Source organism: Amblyomma maculatum, chromosome 11 (assembly GCF_055883805.1).
Source record: "Amblyomma maculatum isolate TAMU_Amacu chromosome 11, ASM5588380v1, whole genome shotgun sequence".
In the NCBI taxonomy this organism is placed as follows: domain Eukaryota; kingdom Metazoa; phylum Arthropoda; class Arachnida; order Ixodida; family Ixodidae; genus Amblyomma; species Amblyomma maculatum.
Window position 1 is genome coordinate 13,341,717 of NC_139354.1, and position 21,097 is coordinate 13,362,813.

General features: G+C 45.7%; 1 protein-coding gene across 1 annotated transcript in view; it reads right to left on the reverse strand.

Moving 5' to 3' along the window:
• Setd3 (SET domain containing 3) overlaps nt 1-21,097 on the reverse strand; it is a 110,147-nt gene extending 89,050 nt beyond the window's left edge. Inside the window, exons 1-8 of the mRNA XM_084583147.1 lie at nt 20,991-21,097; nt 20,559-20,665; nt 20,390-20,485; nt 18,517-18,662; nt 17,019-17,205; nt 15,940-16,020; nt 7,686-7,750; nt 354-412 (exon numbers count right to left, since the gene is read on the reverse strand). Of these exons, the coding sequence (XP_084439273.1) occupies nt 354-412; nt 7,686-7,750; nt 15,940-16,020; nt 17,019-17,205; nt 18,517-18,662; nt 20,390-20,485; nt 20,559-20,646 (722 nt within the window). The 5' untranslated portion in view covers nt 20,647-20,665; nt 20,991-21,097. The remainder of the gene's footprint in view (nt 1-353; nt 413-7,685; nt 7,751-15,939; nt 16,021-17,018; nt 17,206-18,516; nt 18,663-20,389; nt 20,486-20,558; nt 20,666-20,990) is intronic.

Below are 21,097 nucleotides of genomic sequence, written 5' to 3' on the forward strand. Positions count from 1 at the left end.
TCACGTACATTGGTGCCATAAATGGTGTTTTTATCCAGGGGTAGCAGGGAGGACTTCCATGCTCAAAAGCTGCAATGGACATCTTTATAGGCAGTACAATTCAGGGCAGAAAACTTCTGTCATAAGCTCTGCATCTGCTTCCTAAAAATGCAACTAGAACAAGCAGGCTGTTTTGCAGAAATGGTAGCACAGTCCTTCCAACAGGTATTTTCCCTCACTAAGTAACTCTTACTGCTCGAAAAGAGCATCTTTCTTGCATTATTTATGTTTGCTCACACTACCTGGAGCTGGCTTTGCAGCATAAGTTACAGCACGCAGTCATTATTAGGAACTGTGGAACACCTGTGATTTACCTGTACAGGTCATAAGTGAAGCAGTCCTTGAAAGGAAGGCTCTTTGCAAGTGGGTGTGTCTGAAAAAAATAAAAATGTGCCACAAATGGACGCCCCTTTTGCACACTCCTGATTCATATAAGGGCCGTTCAAAGAGCCCTCGCAGAATCTTGATGATACAAACCTCACACAGGGTCGCAAAACATTTTGTATCCTTTCAAAATTCCTATGATCACAACGAACAAAATTACCTAGTATGCAAACGCACGGAAAAAGCAATCACGCAGATATGTTTCCCATTCGGAAGATTCATTCACGGCCAAGAGGCCACAGCTCGCCACTCACGGAGCGTAGCGTGCCAGATGATAATGACACTGGCGGTTCACGAGCTGCACGCCGCCGAAAACTTAACGCAGATCTTACAATGTGACAGGAGATCATGATGCATCGTTGATGTGCGATCCACGCAAAGTGATTGTAGAGTTAATGATGTGCGGGCAGTGCGTGATGCTCAAGGCAGCACTTATGTTCGTATTGTCTGTAGTGGCGCAGGAGTGCGTTTAGAATATCCAAAATTCTGTAAGCTGCCCACTCCCTATGTACTCCAGAGGAGGAATTTTAAGAATTAGTATTAACCAGGTTGGCATTGTCAAGACTCTACTGCAGAGGAAATACAGCATGGACTAAAGAAAATATTGCCACTCAAGAATTCTTGTCACCAACATGGAATACTGTCACTCCACATACTCTTTTTCTTATTTTAAACTTCTGTAATGGCTACTATGTAACAAACAAAAAGCATAATGACACGTGCATATTAAACAACTTATGACTTAAAAGACTCCCCATACACTCAAGTTCACTTATCTAACAATGCCTAAATAACAAGGAAACATCACTGTTATCACAGATAACTGCTATATCCAGCTCAAACAAAAAAAGAATTATAAAAACTTAGGGCCCTTAAAGACGGATACAGGGCTAAATGGTCAACTTTTGAACTGTTGCGCCAACTTCGATAAAATTTTCACAGAAAGCTGATCTTCATCATATTAGAATATATTATAAATTTCCTCAACTTGGCACAAACGAAAAAAGCTGTAGATGTCATAACGAGTAATTAAGAGTGTCAGCTTAGGAAAACTCATTTCAAACATCATGAAGACGTACTATAACTGTTTGTGCTTAGATATCTAACTTCTAGGTAGTCAATTATGCAAGATGAGGCTAATTGAGGGCTCTTTACGACATTTTTGTAAATATCTGGGCACTTTAGCAACATACTGCATTTTTTTCAGTTGCCATTATACGTGACATATTTAATACTTATTTTTCTTAGAAAATAATTAGGAATCTAAGAAGTACCATATTGTTCCCAACAAAATTTTAGTCCAGAAACCACACTGAAAGCAGCCTTTCGCGAAAGAGTTTGAAAATAGTAGTTTTCACAACAGTTGTGCTCTTGCAAAAAATGCCAACTGAGAAAAAAGAGTTCAAAGATTTCAGAACATTCTGTTTAAATTTAGGGCATACGTTGGGCCATCCTTTCCAAAACGACGCTTCTCTGAGTTGCCTCTTCCTTTTTTTTCATCTTTACAGCGGTGCAGCGCTCTTGTCTGCGCTCGTGAAATGCTTTCCTTGGTTGCTTGCTGGGCGTGCCTCTCCACCTAGCCTCCATATTCTATTTCCAGCTTGTCAAGCATTTTTGTTAGCCAGGCTTCTGGCAGTGCGAAAACAGAATTCGACGGTTACATGCTGCGTTTTAGTCAATCCAAGTTTCTATTTCGTTTTACCAGCCAGTTGCCTCAGCCCAAAACTTGCATTCCCTATCTGTTTTTCTTTTTAGTGTTTGGCTGCACTCCTGATGGCAGGTCTTTTTTTGGCTAGAGAGCGCAAAAAACAAGCATTTTAAATTGGCGACACATTCCGCATTCAGTTTCTTGCTCACTATGTGGCAGTGTCTTGATATGAGCCTTCATATACACTTTTTTGGTGGTCAGTGCACCCCATCTTGCAAGAAAAAAATAATCTTAATTTTTATACTGTGCAGGGGTCGTATTACGGGCCGCTCTACAATTGAGAGTGCTCAAAAACGTCCACTCCTATTGGTTGCCATCGCCATCTTGAAAAGTTGCGTCACGAGATGCTGCGATTGCGTCGCAGAGGCGAAAAAACAGATGACGTCACGCACCAAATTATGCCTGCGGTGTAGAGCGCGATGAGGCGTTCTAAAACGTTTTACAGCGAAAATGGCGGCGGCTTTCACGGTGGAGTGGTATGTGTGGTGGCTGTGGCGTTGAAGTGGCAATGCCAGCGCGAGCAACGACGAAGGGCGGTGTGTGAGAATGCGCGTTCTAGTTGTTCGTTGAGTTGTTCGGATGCCTATTTCGACTTGAAAATGCGAAAGCAGAATGGTTGTGCAACGAATTCACCGATGAACTGTGATGAAGCTCGCAGTCAACCGCTGTGTCATGCGTGCTCCATCTTTTTGTTTTTGCCTCCAGAAGATTTCAAGTCTGTGCAGGTAGTCAGTCTCTCACAACCAACAGTGAGCGAGTGCGTGCGTCAAATGGCTGAACTCAACTGCTGCAAAGTTGGCGCTGAGGGGTAGTTTGGCTCCGAAGTGCACCCAAAGCAAAAGGCGGAGGCGACATACAGTACAAAACGAATGAAAACAAGCTAGGTTGGTAGTGTACGCTCAACCACGTTGCATTTCCCCGTGCTCATTCTAAATGAAGAATTTGTGTGTAAGACTTTCATGCGGACATAAAAGTTTATTTTTCCCAACAATAAAATAAATAAAAAAGCCCGATTACACTGCTTACAATATGATTTCTACGTGCATTTAGGACCATCATACAGTACCTTGACTTCAGATGATGTGCAAAAGCCGGCACTAGCCGTGGAATCAGCTGTTTTACTGAAGGGCATCATTTCTACAGTTTGTTAACCACTGCCAGCGTGCCCTCATGGCAACAGAAGTTACCCACAAGAGCGTTTAATTGCGAAAAGGTAGCTGCTTCTTGATTTTTTTTTATGACGTTGAACTTAAAATGCGGCTTCTTGAAAAAATAAAGCTTTAGTTAATTTATTCACACGCTATATGTGTAAAAAAGTTAGCAAACGGCTCCTTGACGTGTGAATAAACCTCTTGTCGTGAAAATAAGTGGCCCGGTCTCCGTTTTTTACGACAACATGAACGATGTGCAAGAATTCTTGTTTCAACACACTTCCATCATTACAATGACGGGAACTTCGCCAATCGCACCAATAGGATCCTAAACAAAGACTGCTTTTCAGAAGCACATCTGGATAATAAATCCAACAAGCTCCCAGAAATGAGATAAAAATGGCAGCAGAAAAGAACTATGCAAAGCATGTGCGCATTATGAGTGACTAGCGGTAGGTATGGTATGTATGGCTCCGTTAACAGGCGCCCAAGCTCATTTTCAATGAACAATACACGCCAGAAATGGTAACAATGGACTGTTCCACCAAACATTTCCTACCTCCTCTGCCTTTGCAAAGGGTAAAATTCGCAAGTCTTCGTCTTTCTCCTCCTCTACGCTACTGAAGCAAGCCTGCCATCCACAGTCGACAACCAACCGACTTTTCAGACACCCTATTCTTCGGACATACTTGATTATTCGGACTTTTTCGTGGCACCAGGACATACTTCATACACTCAATGTATTATGCAGCTGAAAATTTTGGACACTGTAGGAAGGGCTGTTCGATTTTTCGGACTTTTCAAGCGTCAGCCAGACCAACTGCTGCATCGCCGCCATCTTGTTTCTTTACCTTTTCCTCCTGTAGCCTCAAAACCAGTGTTGGCTGTGCCGTTCTTCAACTGAATCGAGGGTATAATATTGGCCCAGCAGCTTCCACTTCTGGAACAGCGCTTCTGGCAGCAGTGCTTTTTTCTTTTTCTTATGCTTCAGATCTTTGGACGGACCACTTCAACTACTTCGACTGCCTGTTCACCTGTTTTGTTTTTTTGCCACATATTTTATGTGCGTTGCCAAGCTTAGTGAGTAGGCCTAGCCGTGGTCGTTCTGCGGAAATGAGAAAACTGCATTCTGTCGCTACTTTGGCTGGCATTTGACTGAATCGGCTTCACTGCTCCAAGGAACCTTTTCCAATTTTTAGCGTGGAAAGCGGCAGCGAGGAAGCACTCAACAGTGTTGGTGTTGTGACAACCGCGCTGTGTGTTATGCTTAAACCAAAACAATCATCATCATCATCACCAGCCTGACTATACCCACTGCAGGGCGAAGGCCTCTCCCATATTTCTCCACTTAGCCCGGTTCTGTGCTAGCTGCATCCACTTGACCCCTGCGAACTTCTTAACCTCATACGCCCACCTAACTTTCTGCCGCCCCCTGCTACGCTTTCCTTCCCTTGGAATCCAGTTTGTTACCCTAAGCGACTATCGGTTATCCTCTCTTCGCACTACATGTCTTGCCCATGCCCATTTCTTCGATCGATGTTGTTGTCGACCTCGAAAGCGCCGATGCAGCAAGTACCTCACTATGTCGATGGCGAAAAAAAGGCTATAGTCAAACTCGTGGATAGTGGCCGACCACAGGCAGACATCGGGGAGAGAGTTTCAGATTTCTAGGCCGACAATTTCTGACTATGTGAAAAACAAGAGGAAGATTTTGGAGGCAGCGGGAAAGTCTAATGCATGTCGTCATAAAAATGTAGGCCAAGGCACCTACCCAAAGCTCGAAGAGGCCCTTCTTGTATAGCTGAAGTCAACAACGGCCACCAAGGTTCCCATCTCCGATGGCCTCCTCAAAAAGAAGGCTGAGACGATAGCACTTCAAATGAACATTGAAGCATTCAACTGCAATGACTAAGAAACTTCAAGAAGCGTTTCGATCTAGTTTTAGAAAACTTTACGGCGAAAGTGCAGCTGTTGACCTGAGCATTGTTGCGGACTACCACCGTGACAAGTCCAGTCTTTCTTACAAAACTACTCGCCAGATGACATTTTCAACTGCGATGAGACCTGTCTTTTTTTTAAGTTTATGCCAGAGAAGACCCTTGTCTTTGCTGGTGACCTGTGCCATGGTGGCAAACAGAGTAACCATCGGGTGACAGTTTTGGTCGGTGGAAATATGTCGGGTACGGAAAAGCTGCCGATGCTCGTCATCGGCAAATCGAAATTTTCGAAGTGCTTTAAAGGTGTTAAGTCCCTGCCGGTCTTGCATCAGGCAAACAAAAAGGCATGAACAACACAGCAGCTTTTTGAAAGCTATGTAAGAGAGCTAGATCGCAAACTTGATCTAGAAGACCGCAAAGTTTTGTTATTCGTCGACAACTGCGCTGCACACGGGCATATTATCTACTTGAAGTCTGTGCGCGTCAAGTTTTTACCAGCGAACACAATACAGCCAATGAACCAGGGCGTGATACGCAACTTGAAGATGAACTATCGGCCCCATTTGCTTTTGAGTGTAGTGGTGTGCTTGGACAGTGGAAAAGGTTACCCCGTCGATTTGCCTGAAGCAATCAGCATGCTCACCAATGCGTGGAAGTCGGTGGTGCCTACAATGCTGCAAAACTGCTTCCACCACAATGAATTTGTGTTGGATGGCGGGTCGGCCACCTCAAACGAGGATACCATCGTCAAGCAGCAGTTTGACAGTGAGCAGCTCATCGACAACCTTTGCACTGCAGGCGTCGAAATTTCCTCGACCACCTCATTTTCAGACTTCACGGACATGGACAGTGTGTTGGAATTGTGCGCTGGGTTGACAGATCAAGAGATCATTTCCCAAGAGCTTGCGGAGTGAGAGAGCGATGACGAGGACAACCCGTCTGCCGCAGCGCCGCTGAAGCAAGCTGAGCTTATGCAAGCGGCTGCAACTCTTTCGTCGGCTTACGGTAACACGACGACTCTCGCAGAAATTCGGGCGTACCTGCTAGCACGGAAGAAGACCATAGTACAAACGAACATTCGTGACTTTTTCCGGCTTCAATAGTAAGCAATGAAATTAGCTTTTGGGGGCACCTTTGTTATTTAGGGCTGCCCAAGTTTTCTGACATTTTCGCGGTTCCTTGAGGGTCCGAAACATCGGTCGTTGACTGTATATGCATGGTCATGTGGGGTTTCTGCCGCCTTCAAACTGCATGTTTAGTTTTGCTGGTTTGCTATAGCATTTTTGTGTTTTTGTTTCCTTTAAAGGAGCATAGACATTAAATACTGGTGGAATTTTGCTTCTCAGTAATGATGTGCAGGATATTTCTGCATATGGGTCACCATGTCCTGTGGCAGCTAAACCACTTGTAACTGAATTTTCTTTTCTCAACCCATTTTGGTTTACATTTCAGCAGCTAGGAGTTGGCTGACGCATTACAATCAAGTCTAGGTCTTGCACAACATAAAAAAAAAATTAAAAATCAGCGACATAATCACTGACTCTTCGCTTGTTGAGATTTTTGTTCTTGAGGTAGGCTGGCTTTAGCATTTTAGGGAATTAAAACCAGAACTCTTCAATACGACCAGTTGCAAAACTTCCCATAGGGCCCATGTATAAAAAAAACGACGATTTTGATTGGTCAAAATTCAGGAGTATAAGAATAGTGGCGGCGCCCGCGGCCATTAAAGAAAACTGTGTCTAAGTTGCAAACCATCAGATTGTTGATAAATAAGCAACCGCCTGGAAAATAAAATTAGTTGAAAACTTGCAGTAGCAAAGATTCTTAGAGATAACTGCAGTAGAGTCAAATAAGATGGAAAAAAAGAAAAAAGTAATTTCCAAAAGACAATGACAACTGCAAAAAGCTTCTGTTGACTGCTTCTAGATGGCAGACAACTCATAGACACCCGACAAATGCATACAATAACTAGTCACTTTTTGAAGCTGAGTTTTCTAACTGGTATGATTCAAAAGCTCAGGTTAAAATGACACGGGAACAATCATATCGGTGTTTTATTCATCCCTGACGTGACCTAGGCTTGACTTTGACGTCACAGCCATCGCGTGACTGTTGAAACCGAGACAGGTGAGATAAGGAATTCGATTATAAATTCAGCGGTCGTAGATGAATATCACGTCGTGATATGTGTACGCCAATGTCTTACGCATCATTACAAAGGATAAAACACGAACCCAAACATTAGGTGTCTATACTCCTTTAAAGTTCACTCTCAATGACTAGACTTAATTGCTGTAGCCAATAATGCACTATCTCTGCCCTATTATAAGCTGTTTATTTAACCTTATAAATCATGGTAAAGCTGATGATGCCACAGTCCACTGTTATATCCAACATATTGATCGACCTGGTACTGTTCTAAGAGAGTCTTACTGTAATAAATCATAATACAGGCAAGCAACTCACCCTGAAAATCTTGTGAAAGTATGCATACTGCCTGGCAATGCTCCTGTGTAACTTCAAGGCTTCATCTGTAATGAAGAAGCAGACATCAGTGACGTGCATCTTAAATTTAAAAAAAAGAAATTAATGTAGCAATAGAGACAAAAACTAAATTCTTGTCTCTCAGCTGCACATCCATGCTATGAGCAATATAAAATACAAGTAGACCTAAGCCTAACCAATTCACTTCGCACTGGTTTCAGGGCACAAAACTGAAAAGGCGCAAGACTATCTCACTTTTTGGTGGAAAGCGCATTGAACATTCTAAATTTCAAATACAAATAAAATATATTTCATGTTTGGTCCAAATTCGATTTGCGGAAATGATACTCAAGAATTCCCAAGTACAGACATTAGCACTCAAATACCACGCCTAACTTCATAACTTCAACAATGCAAAGTCACAAAATCGGAGAAAATTACCAGAAGAATGACTTTAAGATGCCAGGAAAACAGTACAAAAGAACCCTTTTTCACTTTCTTCCCTGTAGCTTATGGCGAGACCAATCTCATTCAGACACTCTTTGGCATGAGTGTTTTGCGAAGTTCTGCAAGTCAGCTTTCCCACACAAGACCTAATGAGGACGAGGTGATGGGCTGCTCACTTTTGAACAGACGCAATGAAATAAAGTGCATGGTTTTTATCCTTAAGCCTTCTACAATGTGGCATTATATTGTCACCAACACACGTAGCAAACAGAACAACCGAGCTGCCCTTTTTTAATCAAGCGAAGCTCGAGACAGACGAGGACGACGCTCAGCCACGCGCCAAGACGTTCGGCCACTTGGTGGCGCTAGAAGATGGGCAGCGGTGTGGCATTGCCCCCCTTCCAGGAGGCATCGACCCGATGCCGCAAATGTAAGGGAACAATAGAAAAGCGGGGCAAGTTATACGGGAGTCTCTGGCTCTGATTTGGACCCTAAAATTGTTTAACGACTGTAATAAGGCTTCATTCTGGCGACGTGAACTATTTCAGACTTCGGATGCCGAGAGGAGCGGACAGTGCCTTGTGGTAACACCTCGTAGTTCACCGCGCTGAGGCGACGGAGCACCTCGTAGGGTCCAAAGTAACGGCGCAGAAGCTTTTCAGAGCGCCCTCGCAACCGTATTGGGCTCCAAACCCAGACTTGATCGCCGGGTGTGTAAGTCACCTCTCGGTGTCGCAGGTTGTATCGCTGGGCGTCGTGTACTTGTTGGTGCCGAATTCGCTGTCGGGCAAGTTGGCGTGCGGCTTCTGCGTCACGAATAAATTGGTCAGCCCCCACGACAGTGGAGGGAACAGAATCCGGAAGAAGCATGGCATCCAGCATAGTGAAAGGTTCGCGTCCATGGACCAAATGAAATGGAGTGAAGCGTGTGGTTTCCTGAAGCGCAGTGTTGTATGCGAACGTGATGTATGGCAGAATTCGGTCCCAGTTTCCATGATCCTCGTCTACATACATAGAAATCATGTCGGCAATTGTCTTGTTAAGCCGCTCAGTTAGTCCATTAGTTTGAGGATGATAGGCAGTTGTTTTTCGGTGGGTGGTGCCACTGAGTCGAAGGACCTCGCTCGTGAGTGCCGACGTAAACGAGGTTCCCCTGTCAGTTAAGACGATTGTTGGGGCGCCGTGACGGAGTACAATGTTATGAATGAAGAAATGCGCAACTTCCTCTGCGGTACCACGGGGAATGGCCTTGGTCTCACAGTAGCGGCTGAGATAGTCAGTGGCAACCGCTATATACCTGTTACCCATTGAGGACTTTGGGAATGGGCCCAGTAAGTCCATGCCTACCTGTTGAAATGGGAATTTTGGGGGATCGATAGGCTGCAGGAGGCCAGCTGGTTTAATGGGCGGTGTCTTCCGCCGCTGGCACTCACGGCAGGTACGGACGTAGCGGTGCACAATGGCAGCTAGCTTGGGCCAGTAGTACTTTCGGCGTATCCGTGCCAATGTGCGAGAAAAACCGAGATGGCCGGAAGAAAGGTCGTCGTGGCACGCACGAAGAACTTCGTCATGAAGCGTGGTGGGTACTACTAGCAGATAAACAGTTTCTGTTGGACCGTAGTTCTTCTTGTAGAGCACACCATCGCGCAAGCAAAATGACGACAGTCCGCGCCTGAAGAGCTGAGGAGGAGATGACCCGGTTCCTTCGAGGTATTCGATGAGGGGCAAAAGTTCAGAATCGGCCCGCTGCTTTTGGGCTAACGTGGACGACGTGATAACACCGAGGAAAGCGGTATCGTCGTCGCAGCCGTCCGTGTGGCAGGGAGTAGGGGAGCGGGACAGACAGTCAGCATCACTGTGTTTCTTGCCGGACTTGTGCACGATAGTAATGTCAAATTCTTGCAACCGAAGGCTCCATCGAGCAAGCCGACCCGATGGATCTTTCAAGTTTGCCAGCCAACACAGTGAGTGATGGTCGCTCACGACACGAAACGGACGACCGTACAAGTACGGACGAAATTTCATGACTGCCCACACGACAGCGAGGCACTCCTTTTCCGTAGTTGAATAGTTAACTTCAGAACGGGACAAAGTGCGACTGGCGTAAGCAATGACGCGTTCTGCACCGTCCTGCCACTGAACAAGGACCGCACCGAGGCCAATGTTACTGGCATCCGTGTGCAGTTCCGTGTCAGCCTCTTCGTCGAAGTGGCCAAGTATAGGTGTACATTGGAGACGGGACTTGAGTTCCGCGAAGGCTTGTTCCTGGTGGGGGCCCCAAACGAACGGTTCAGCGTCTTTTGTCAGGCGGGTCAGAGGCTCAGCGATCTTGGAGAAATTGTGAACAAAGCGACGATAGTACGCGCAGAGGCCGAGAAATCGACGCAAGCTTCGTTTATCTTCTGGTTTGGGGAATGAAGCGACAGCGGCCGTTTTTTCTGGGTCTGGGCTAACACCTCGAGCGCTGACAATGTGGCCGAGAAATTTCAGCTCATTAAAAGCGAAGTGGCATTTTTCGGGTTTCAGAGAGAGACCAGCAGATCGGATGGCCTCGAAAACAGCGCGCAAACGTTTCAGGTGCTCTTCGAACGTGTCCGAGAAAATTACAACGTCGTCGAGATATACGAGGCATGACTGCCACTTCAGGCCAGAGAGTACGGTGTCCATCATTCGTTGAAATGTGGCAGGGGCCGAGCACAGGCCAAACGGAAGCACTTTAAACTCATACAAACCGTCCGGCGTAATAAAAGCGGTCTTCTCGCGGTCTCGCTCGTCAACCTCTATTCGCCAATATCCGCTGCGGAGGTCAAGTGACGAAAAGTAAGTGGCATGGCGAAGGCGATCGAGGGAGTCGTCTATGCGCGGCAGGGGTACACATCCTTTTTCGTGACGTTGTTGAGGCGTCTATAATCAACACAGAACCTCAAGTGACATGTTAGCTTCGGCAATGCCACGCGTGTCGGTGCTGTGATCACATTTGACTGTGACGAACTTGCTCGTCCTCGGAGGGATTGTTATGTGGTCGTCAGAGACGCGCAACATTGTTTTCCGGAAGTCCGTGTTGCTGTCAACGGCTCGCTTGGTTGAAAACGATACTGTGAGCTGCTCCCGAAGGTCTATAACAGCACCATACTCTTGCAGAAAATCCATGCCTAGAATCAGATCTTTACAGCAGTCTTTTAATACGGCAAAGGTGCCAGTGAAAGTAAGACCGCAGATCTCTATGCGGCAAGTGCACATGCCAATCGGCGTCATGACATGGCCACCGGCAGTGCGCATCATTGGCCCAGACCAAGGCGTCAGAACCTTTCGGAGTGTCGTTGCTAGCTGGCTGCTCATGACGGAAAAATCGGCGCCGGTATCCACAAGTGCAGTCACATCCCAACTGTCGGCGGTTACGAAAATTTCCCCGGAAACAATGCGTTCGCAGCACGTCGGTAAGTTCGTCGGATCGGGTTGTCGCCGCTCGGGCCGTCGCGTCAAATCGTCGGGTGGAGGCTGTTTATTCTGAGCCGTAGCGGCGGCCTCACCCCCGGAGGTCGCCGTGTTTAGTTTTCCCGGTGAGGGGACGTACCTCTGAATTGCCCAGAGGAGGAGTTTCGACTTGGTGACCCAAAACGCCTCGGGGATGATGATCGCGGCTGCCGTTGCGGTGACGTCGGGTGCATCTCGTTAGCAGCGAGGTATTCCTCAATCTCCTGTGGTCTTTCTCCATAGCGAGGTCGAGGCGCGTTCGGTGGAAATCCTCTTAAGCCCATTCTCCGGTATGGGCAATTGCGTAGAATGTGGCCAGGCTCGCCGCAGTGATAACAGAGCGGCCGTCTGTTGGGTGTGCGCCACAAGTGCGCCTTGCTGATGGCGGGACGCTGGTCTTGCTGCGGCTCGACGGGGCGCAGATCTTGTTGCTGCTCGACGGGACGCAGGTAGCGAGGCGGTGGTCCGGCAACGGGGCGGAATGAATGTGGCTCGAGGGCAGGTCGACGTAGGACATCACTATACGTCATAATGCATGGCTCCGGTTGTGGTGCTGGTGGTGGCTGCACCGCTCGCCGGATTTCATCACGAATGACGTCTCCGGTAGAATAATTCACTGCAGGTGGTGCATTCAAGTGGAGGTTCTGCAGTTCTTCGCGAACGATGCTCCTCACAAGCTCCCGCAATGCCTGGTCCCTAGCTGCTGGCACAGACGCGCAGTAGGGTGTAGCCGCTACGCTTGCCTGACGGCCGTATTGGGTGCAGCGTTCCTGCAGTGAACGTTCCATGCTCGTAGCTTCTCTCGCGAAATCTGCGACAGTTCTTGGAGGGTCACGAATGAGGCCAGCGAACAACTGTTCCTTCACCCCGCGCATGAGGTGCCGTACTTTCGTTGCCTCGGGCATGGTAGTGTCGGCCCGATTGAAAAGTCGCGTCATGTCCTCGACAAACATGGCCACGCTCTCATTTGACTGCTGAGACCTCGAACGGATTGCTATCTCTGCGTTTTCTTTGCGCGTACTCGAGCTGAACGTTGTGAGCAACTCACGGCGAAAGACGGCCCAGTTGACGAAGGACGTCTCGTGGTTCTCAAACCACGTCTTGGCCGAGTCTTGCAGCGCAAAGTACACATTCATTAACTTCCGCTCGTCGTCCCATTGGTTGAATGCGGCCACACGGTCAAAAGTGGCCAACCAGTCTTCGACATCCTCGAACCGGTCACCGTGGAATGATGGCGGTGATCGAGGTGCGAGAAGGACGTACGGTGGGGTGTTGCTGGAATGCTGACTTGTCTGGCTGCCCGTCGTAGATGTCATGGTTCGCAGCGGTGTGGTCAGTGGTTCGAATTCGGGTTGTAGGCCTCGGAGGCGACGGCTCGCTTTATGGACGGGAGTGGCGTCGGAGCGAAGATGGGCAGCGTCACTGACGTCTTCGGGGGCAACGTACATGGGATCTTATCCTGCACAATCCACCAAATGTCACCAACACACGTAGCAAACAGAACAACCGAGCTGCCCTTTTTTAATCAAGCGAAGCTCGAGACAGACGAGGACGACGCTCAGCCACGCGCCAAGACGTTCGGCCACTTGGTGGCGCTAGAAGATGGGCAGCGGTGTGGCAATATTAACACCCATAACCATGGCATCCACCCCGTCACCTTCACAACTCCCCTCGAATACGTTCCAGCTGCTTCGTCATCTAGTTTTGGTCAAACCTGATAAGATGGAAAGTCCACTCATCAAGTTTTGCACCAAGTCGAACTGTCACAGAGGGACTCATGAACATGCAAAAATCCTGCATATTAAATGGTCTCTTGCAATGTGCGAGCTTTAAGTTTACACGGTGGACGCAAGACGATGTCCGAAGGGCCTGCGTAGCTGGGGAGCATACCGTATAAACCCAAGTAAGGGCCGCACTCTTTTTTTTTCCAGATTTCAGGGCCAATGTTCGGGGTGCGACCCATACATGCAACATAACTAATCAGTGAATGTGGCATTTATATACCATTCAATCATCACTCGCGGCGTCTCTCTGAGCTGGTGCTGTGCTCTGGTGCACATTCACCCCACAAGTCGTCTTAAGTACTGTCTAAACTGTTTGAAATCCCGGTCACCTTGAAACTACGGGATACAAAGTCCCTAGACACGGAGTTATATGTGGACAAAACCCAGCCAAGCACAGTCGCGAGCGGCAATTCACAAAGCTCACAAGAGCCACAACTATGACGTGTGACCACGCCAACCACGCTACCACTACTCATATGCTTTTGACAGTCTCAAAAACAAAGCAGGGGTGGCTGGGACTGGCGATACCGATGCTGATATGGATTGCGGAAGCACGTGGCAGAGGGAAAATACGATAATGATGATGACCTGTGACTTCATGCACCGTCCGTGGGCGGCATCTGGAAGCTTCTGTGCGCATGCATTTTGGAGGCTATTCCCGCGTGTGTCGTGGAAAGTTTGGATGCGGTCCTTACATGAATATTCCTTTTAGGCGAAAGCCTTTAATACCTCATCGCTGTCAACAGAAGGTTGTCAGCAGGGGTGCCACCCTTTTGAGAGCGAGATAAAAAAAAAATTAATAAACCTTGTCTTCACAGGGGATCGAACCTCCATTCTTTGGATCCCCAGCCCAGCGCTTAACCAACTACGCCGCACCCCGGATCGTGAAATGCTCTTCATAATTCCCCTTGTTTACCATGAGGATGATAGTGGGATTCTACGAGTGACAGATACTGCACCTTCCCTTTCCTGTAAATGAATTATAGAAAGCCGGTGAACTTTGATGTGTTCAATGAAATGCTGGTTGTGTTCGACAAGGGGCGCGCAACGTACCGTGACAACAGGTCATGACATCACCAGACAATTCATGCATATACGTAGCTAACTCCGCCGGGCATCCGATCCAGGAATCCGTGCAGCGCCTTTAATTTTCCGCTTCCTCAAACGCCGCACCACAAAGCAAACAGAACCGGACCCAGATGTATAGGAGGCGTTAGTACAGCAGGCACCAGCGGCGTTTGAAATTGATTTACAGGATAGAAAAGGCGCAGTATCTGTCGCAATGCTCCGCGGACACATGTACCACGCCTTAGAGGAAGGGAGGAAGGTGGTGGGAGTGAAAGAAGAGAGGGAGATAGACACTAACAGAAGGCTACGATCCATCGCGCTATAATAGCTTTCACCTCGTCGCCCTTTAGTGGTTCAAAGTGCCCTCTAAAATTTTTTTTTAAACATCTGCTTCGGGAAATAGGGGGTGTGGCTCATACACAAGTGCAGCTGATACATGCGTTTATACGGCAGTTCTGGTTTCCGAGCTTCACCACTAGCCAGAGGCCACAGCAGCTGTCATAGCTAGCATTGTTTTCCAGTTGTCGAAAATCAGCTGCATGCCACTTTAGAACATCAACTAACGTGCCACTTCGTGCCTTTAGTAAAAGCCAATAGGCATTACCCTCACTTACATCCCCCTTATTGTTCCAGCACATCAAAATGGAATGCTCACAATGGGTTTGTCAGTACTTGTGCAACCGAACCTCCTCATAAGGCTCGCCACATTTTTTACGGTATTTTTTTCTTTTTCACAGGCGTGTGACATTCACTGAATCGACCTTTGAACAATCGGCATTCCTTCCAGACATTTGAAATCCATATTAGTAAGGCTTTACTATCACATTATTTATATTTATAGAAGCGTGGATTTCAATTTGCACATTTGTGTAGGAGTGCTGCCTAATCAAGTAGCATACATTTCTGTGAAAGTCCCGTTTTATGTTTGCAAGTCTAGTTTCGCTGATTTCAGATGCAAAGATTATACAATATTCTGAAAACTATAAAGGTGACAAAGTTTGTGTCAACCTTTTTTTTCTCGCGTGAAAATTTACAACCGGGTAGTAGTACTTGCTGGTTAGTGCTGGTAGTATTTCCTAGTTTCAATTGGTCCCAGCAGTAAATTTGCTGGTTTTCTACTGGGCCAATCACTTTAAGCAGGAACCTGCTGGTCTCAACTGAGAGCTTGCTGGTTCTGAACTGGGACCTGCAGATTGCAGCCGAAAACTTGTTCACAGTTCGATCCAGAAAATTTTAAGGCAAGAATGCATTATTGGACCACCTTTCGGCAGTTCTTTCTCCATGCATGTATTTAGAGCTCTTCCAGAGCGTCTTTCCAGAGCCATCACCATCAAAAGCCACATTTTCACATGCATGTGTAACTTCCTCATTTTTCACATGTTCATTACCATATTTTTTTTCTTTTTGCTCGAAAATGCAAACTAATCAAACATTTAAGTCTAAACATGGCCTCTGGAACTTACCAAGAACAGCTGATCCAGAAAGGAGTTCAAGCTCTTCTATGCTAAAGTACAGCACAGTGTTGAATGAATTTGGAAGAACAGCTGCACACTTCGCTAAGGAATGTCATGGAAAGATGTTATAGTGACAGATCACTGCACTGTAAGCATCCAATTTTTTCCGGCACAATGCAAAGCTTCCTGTCCTGAGTGGTCGGTCCCATAACGGTTTTGCCAGAAACGGTGTAGAAAATTTTTAGAGATAATTTTTCAATCAGTGCATGCGCCCATTTTTATGTAGCCCAACGCAGGAAACAACGAGCAGTCATCCCAATGACGACTGCGCGTCCGCAAAAGTGATGTACCAAATTTCACCCGCATGACAGTACTTCAACATTGTTTAGCACACAGTAGCATCAAGTTCAGTCTGCCCACCCAAGGGTGTTTAGGCACAGGTACGTACGCATCATCAACAGAATTTTGAGTAGGCCACGGTCGCAGCTTCATCCAAAAAAATTTATAACACTGTGGCGCCATCTAATGATAAATGCTAAAAACACATCATAGGCAATGCAAAAGGAGGCTGGTACGACAGGCACTGCGGAGTGTACAAAACATAATAAAACAACACCAGCACATAATAAAACAACGCCAACACTGTGCACTTACAAAAACCTGTGACATTTTACCAAGATGCAGTCACGTGGGTTACTACAGTGGCAATTTCACCTCAAGGAGCGACATCAGTCATTTTTGTACGATTATTAGTGCTAAATTAAAATTACAAATCCTCGTTTCTTGGATATTGTAGCGCTCGATCTATATTATATGAGGCAAGGTCTTTTCATTTCCACCACAATCCAATTAAATATTTTGGTCAGTGTTCTGTCCCTTTAAGGCATTTTCTATTAGGCAACACATCAGGAAAAGAAAAGCACGATGCCTTGCCGGATTCGCCATCAAAATACAAAGAGAACAAACAAAAATTATTTGTAGAAGTTTGCATGCTCAGCCCAGTCTTATTGTTTACAATTCACCCATACATCCTGCATATGGACAAATTTCGGAACTCAAGAGTAAAACCAAAACAAGGAAGAGGATACAAATGTAGGGATGCCAGAAAGATGATTCGCCAGCTGAAAGCTCAAGAATAAGGAAGATAGCCAGAGCAACATTGGACATGCTCTTCATAATTGGGTCGTCTCTTAAGAGAGGGCCAAGTTTCGACTTTCTAGCAGAAGCTGTAGTCATGACAAGTTTCATGGGTATACCGAGGAACTGCATGCTCTCCTGCATGATGAAAAAGAGACATTCAGTCATGAAATGGAAGAACAGTGACACCAACCATACTGCACAGAGTGCAATAGACCCCTTTCATAAATTCTTAAGTTGGCTTTCCCCCACAACCCAAGCAGCACAATTCATCAGCCTAATATTGGTGCTGTGTTTACAATGTCCAGCCATACATAGGACCAATGCACTGCCAACACACTGCATAAATTTTTAAGTTGGCTTTCCCCCACGTGCTACTTTCCATATTACTGCTCTACAACTATATGCAATGCTGCTAAGGAGAACAACGTGAACGTGTTCTGCTGCATAAATCATGCGAATATAGCTGTAATACAAAGTTTCCGAAAACTGCCGCTCTGCCACCATTAGTGGACAACACCGAGGCGAAGTTAAAATTTATAAAAGGGTCTATACCACTATGGCAAGAAGATAACCAGCAAGCACGTAAAATGTACTTGATTACAGAATGGCGGTCTTAAGCATACATAAAGAAAAGTGGCAAAGAATACATTTTATCTATTTACCAGCAGATACCACAATGAAAATTATTTTCTGAAGACTCAAAAAGTGACTGGGTGGGTTGATCAAAATTCCCACTTCTTGAAAATGCCAAACGCGCAAGCGTGAATGATAGACTTGCGCGCAAAAAAAAGTGCATTTCTTATTATTTGCTGAAACAAGTTGCAAGAATAATAATGAGGAACACAGCATGGGAGACTTGATGAAGGAGAATATACACGCGAGAGCTTAGCAATAGGGTGAACAACACGGAACTTGGCCACAGACCCTAGGAAGGTGCCTCCAGCATTCGTGTGATCTGATCTGATCACACGATCTGAATCTGATCACGTATGTCAATGTGGCTGCTGAAAACGTTCGAAGTCTTCTATCAACACTCGAGATTTTAAACGTTCATTGAAATGCAAACTTGATGCCTAAGTAGAATCAATTAAGCTTAAATATAACATTAAAAATTATATTTGTGCCAACTTCTTTTGTTTCTCTGTTTTGTTTTGTTTTTTTAGCCCACTCGGTGGCACTCAGATTAGGACTGCTCCTTTGCACAGCTGAAGGCCGCTGACGACCGCCTTTCCCGCTACAGACCTTCATCGCAAAGGGGCTCATGATTTTGCCGTGTAGCTGCGCGTCAACTGCCTTTGGAGCAAGGAACCTTAATTCTCAGGGCCTTACAAGTGCCCGTGTGACAGAGGTACAAATATGAGTCGATAACTTTCTCCCATGCATGGTAGGTGCTATTGCTGCTGCAACACTAGATGCCCGAGAATATAAGTGAGCAGTAACAGTCACCTCAATCTTTTCTTCAGCAACCAAGCCATAGTCGCCATCGGGTCGGTCTTTAATAGCCACACTGCCGAGGTAGGCACCATTTTCAGAGCACCACTTGAGGAAAGCTGGCCATTTATTTGATCGCTTTGGCAAGTCTGGCATCAGGGCTGGAAAAATATGAACAAGCACCCAGTTATTTCACAAATTATGAAGCAAAAAAAAAAACGCCACAAGAATCGCAGAAGATGCAGCCCCGAATGTTGTACACAAAGCGCATTATATAGTTCCCAAACATATCACCGCACAACAAAGCAGTGCTCAGAGAAATAGTCACCCCAAAAATTGAAAAGATGTGCCCATTTCTTTTGTACAATCTCAGTTACACCTGCGCAAGACTTGGCAAACACTTTGTATTAATGTTCCATGAATTCAAAGATATTATTTGAGTCGAAGTAATATAAAATTAGCAATATGTGATGGCATCTTCATACTATCAACCAAGTGCAAGTGGACATTTATTTTATTTTCATTATTTTATTAAATCATTTTTTTTTCTCAATTTGATAAAACAACAACAAAACGAGATGAACCAAATGCTGCAACTTTGCCTAAATACAAGTTCTTAGCATGGCAGGCTTAAATCATTGAGTCTGTTTCCAAATAATATAGACTCCTTGAACGACTCCACGGGCAGGAAAACACTATGTGGCAAGGTGTCCTTGTCTTAAACAAACCCAGGCACAAAGGTCAAGCAACAAGCATTTTTTAGCTGATATTTGTTGCACTCCACACCACTATCATCCCTTCCTTTTCCTAGTACATTCGCCACAGTAATGTGGAGAAGCACATTCGCCACATGTGCTTCTGCACATTACTTTCCCCATCAATCTCTATTTTCTCAACATTTTACCTCAACCACACATGAAAAACAAAATTCCTGTAATAGTATTTTAAGCCCTAACAAGGCTAATGACAAGGTGAGCTGGTACTGACTCATCCTAAATTTTCAGTCCCTCTGACAAAGGTGTCATAAAATACAAATCGAATCCTAACCCTCATTAATACCCTTGATAACAGGCCAAGAAATAAAGGTAATAATAATTTTTTTTCTTTCAGCAATGCACATAAACCATTTAGAGTTCAAAGATCCACCAAAATGAACAACATATGCAATAATAAGAGGCAACTCTTTGAGCTAAATTTAGTTTGTTATTAGTACACTCTCATGCCTCACTAACACCAACCTTTCGTTCAGAAGCAAGACTGTCTATAAAGCAAATTGTCCATAATAACAAATCACGAAAAAAATATATATATTCAGGCAAAACACTAAGATATAACGTTCAATGTTTGCACAAAGATGTGAACAGTGAAGTGTGAATCTGCCTCTTACACACAGCCGCTCTAGGTTTGCACACCTCTAAGCATGCACGCCTACCTTTCTCAAGCTCCTCTGGTTGAAAGAAAACGACCAGCTTCTACTATGCATGTGCAGTTCACATTAAGAAGCAAAAGATGCCAGCAGCAGGCCAGCCCTTTCTTGCCACTTCGCATCCACAGCTATAACAGCACACAGAACTTGATATCGCCTGCTACAGGTACTTGCTTATGTGTGTGAACATGTGAAAACACAGGTGTCCACAAAAGTTTACGGAATGCAAAATTGAAACAAAAAATTATACAGCCTGCACATGAATGTTGTGATGAGTGCTTCCCTTTGTGACCTCTGTGATCCATCCCTGAATGGAATGAATTACTACAAAGCAGAGCGGTTCGAAAAGCAACATTTTGTAAGTAAATCACTCGGCCACTTTGTAGTTGTTCCCACCAGCATGCGCCTGAGCTTACACAACCATGCATTTCAGAAGTGCTATGATCACGCCGACACACTCACGTTTTTCTAGTTCTCGGACCTCCTGCAGAAGCTTCTGAACTTCCAAAAAGTCCTTCCATTCCTTTTTGGCATCCCCAGAGGGTAACGTTGTACATCCTGGAATACGAAGGTTCGACTGTTTCCATATTCGCACCAAACGCGCACAATGCGGAAACAGTGCCGTACTCACTGTCTAAAACGTCGTCGAGCAGCTCCCGAATCCTCTGCTGCTCTTGGGAAGCCAACTTTTTCGCGCTTCTCTTGTTTCCCCGCATCATGTAATGTGACACCGGCGATCTGCGACCAAAAGCGTTCGGTGGAAGCTTCTCTTGTCATTGGTGCAATGCGCTTGTATGTAGTATACAACGCAGGAACTTGAACACCCATGTGAATTTACAACTCACATATAACACTTAAAAACTTAGGCTTCCACAAAACCAGCCTTTTACGAAAGAAAACGGGAACCTGAATTCAGAGGTGGTACCTCAGGAAGGAGAACCACACAAATACCGTAACACGTAACCTCTGTTTTTCGGCGATCCAACAATCGTAAGTACTAGCAGCACCTGCTGCAAAATTCTGCCATTCAAACCTCTATTCAATCATATCAGCATTTACTTACAGATTTAAGCAAATGGGCGCTCCAACCAGCTACGGACTCGTAAACCAGCGCCTAGGTGTTTCTCACACGTGAGAAACCGAACATACGAGAGTTATGGTATTTGTGGC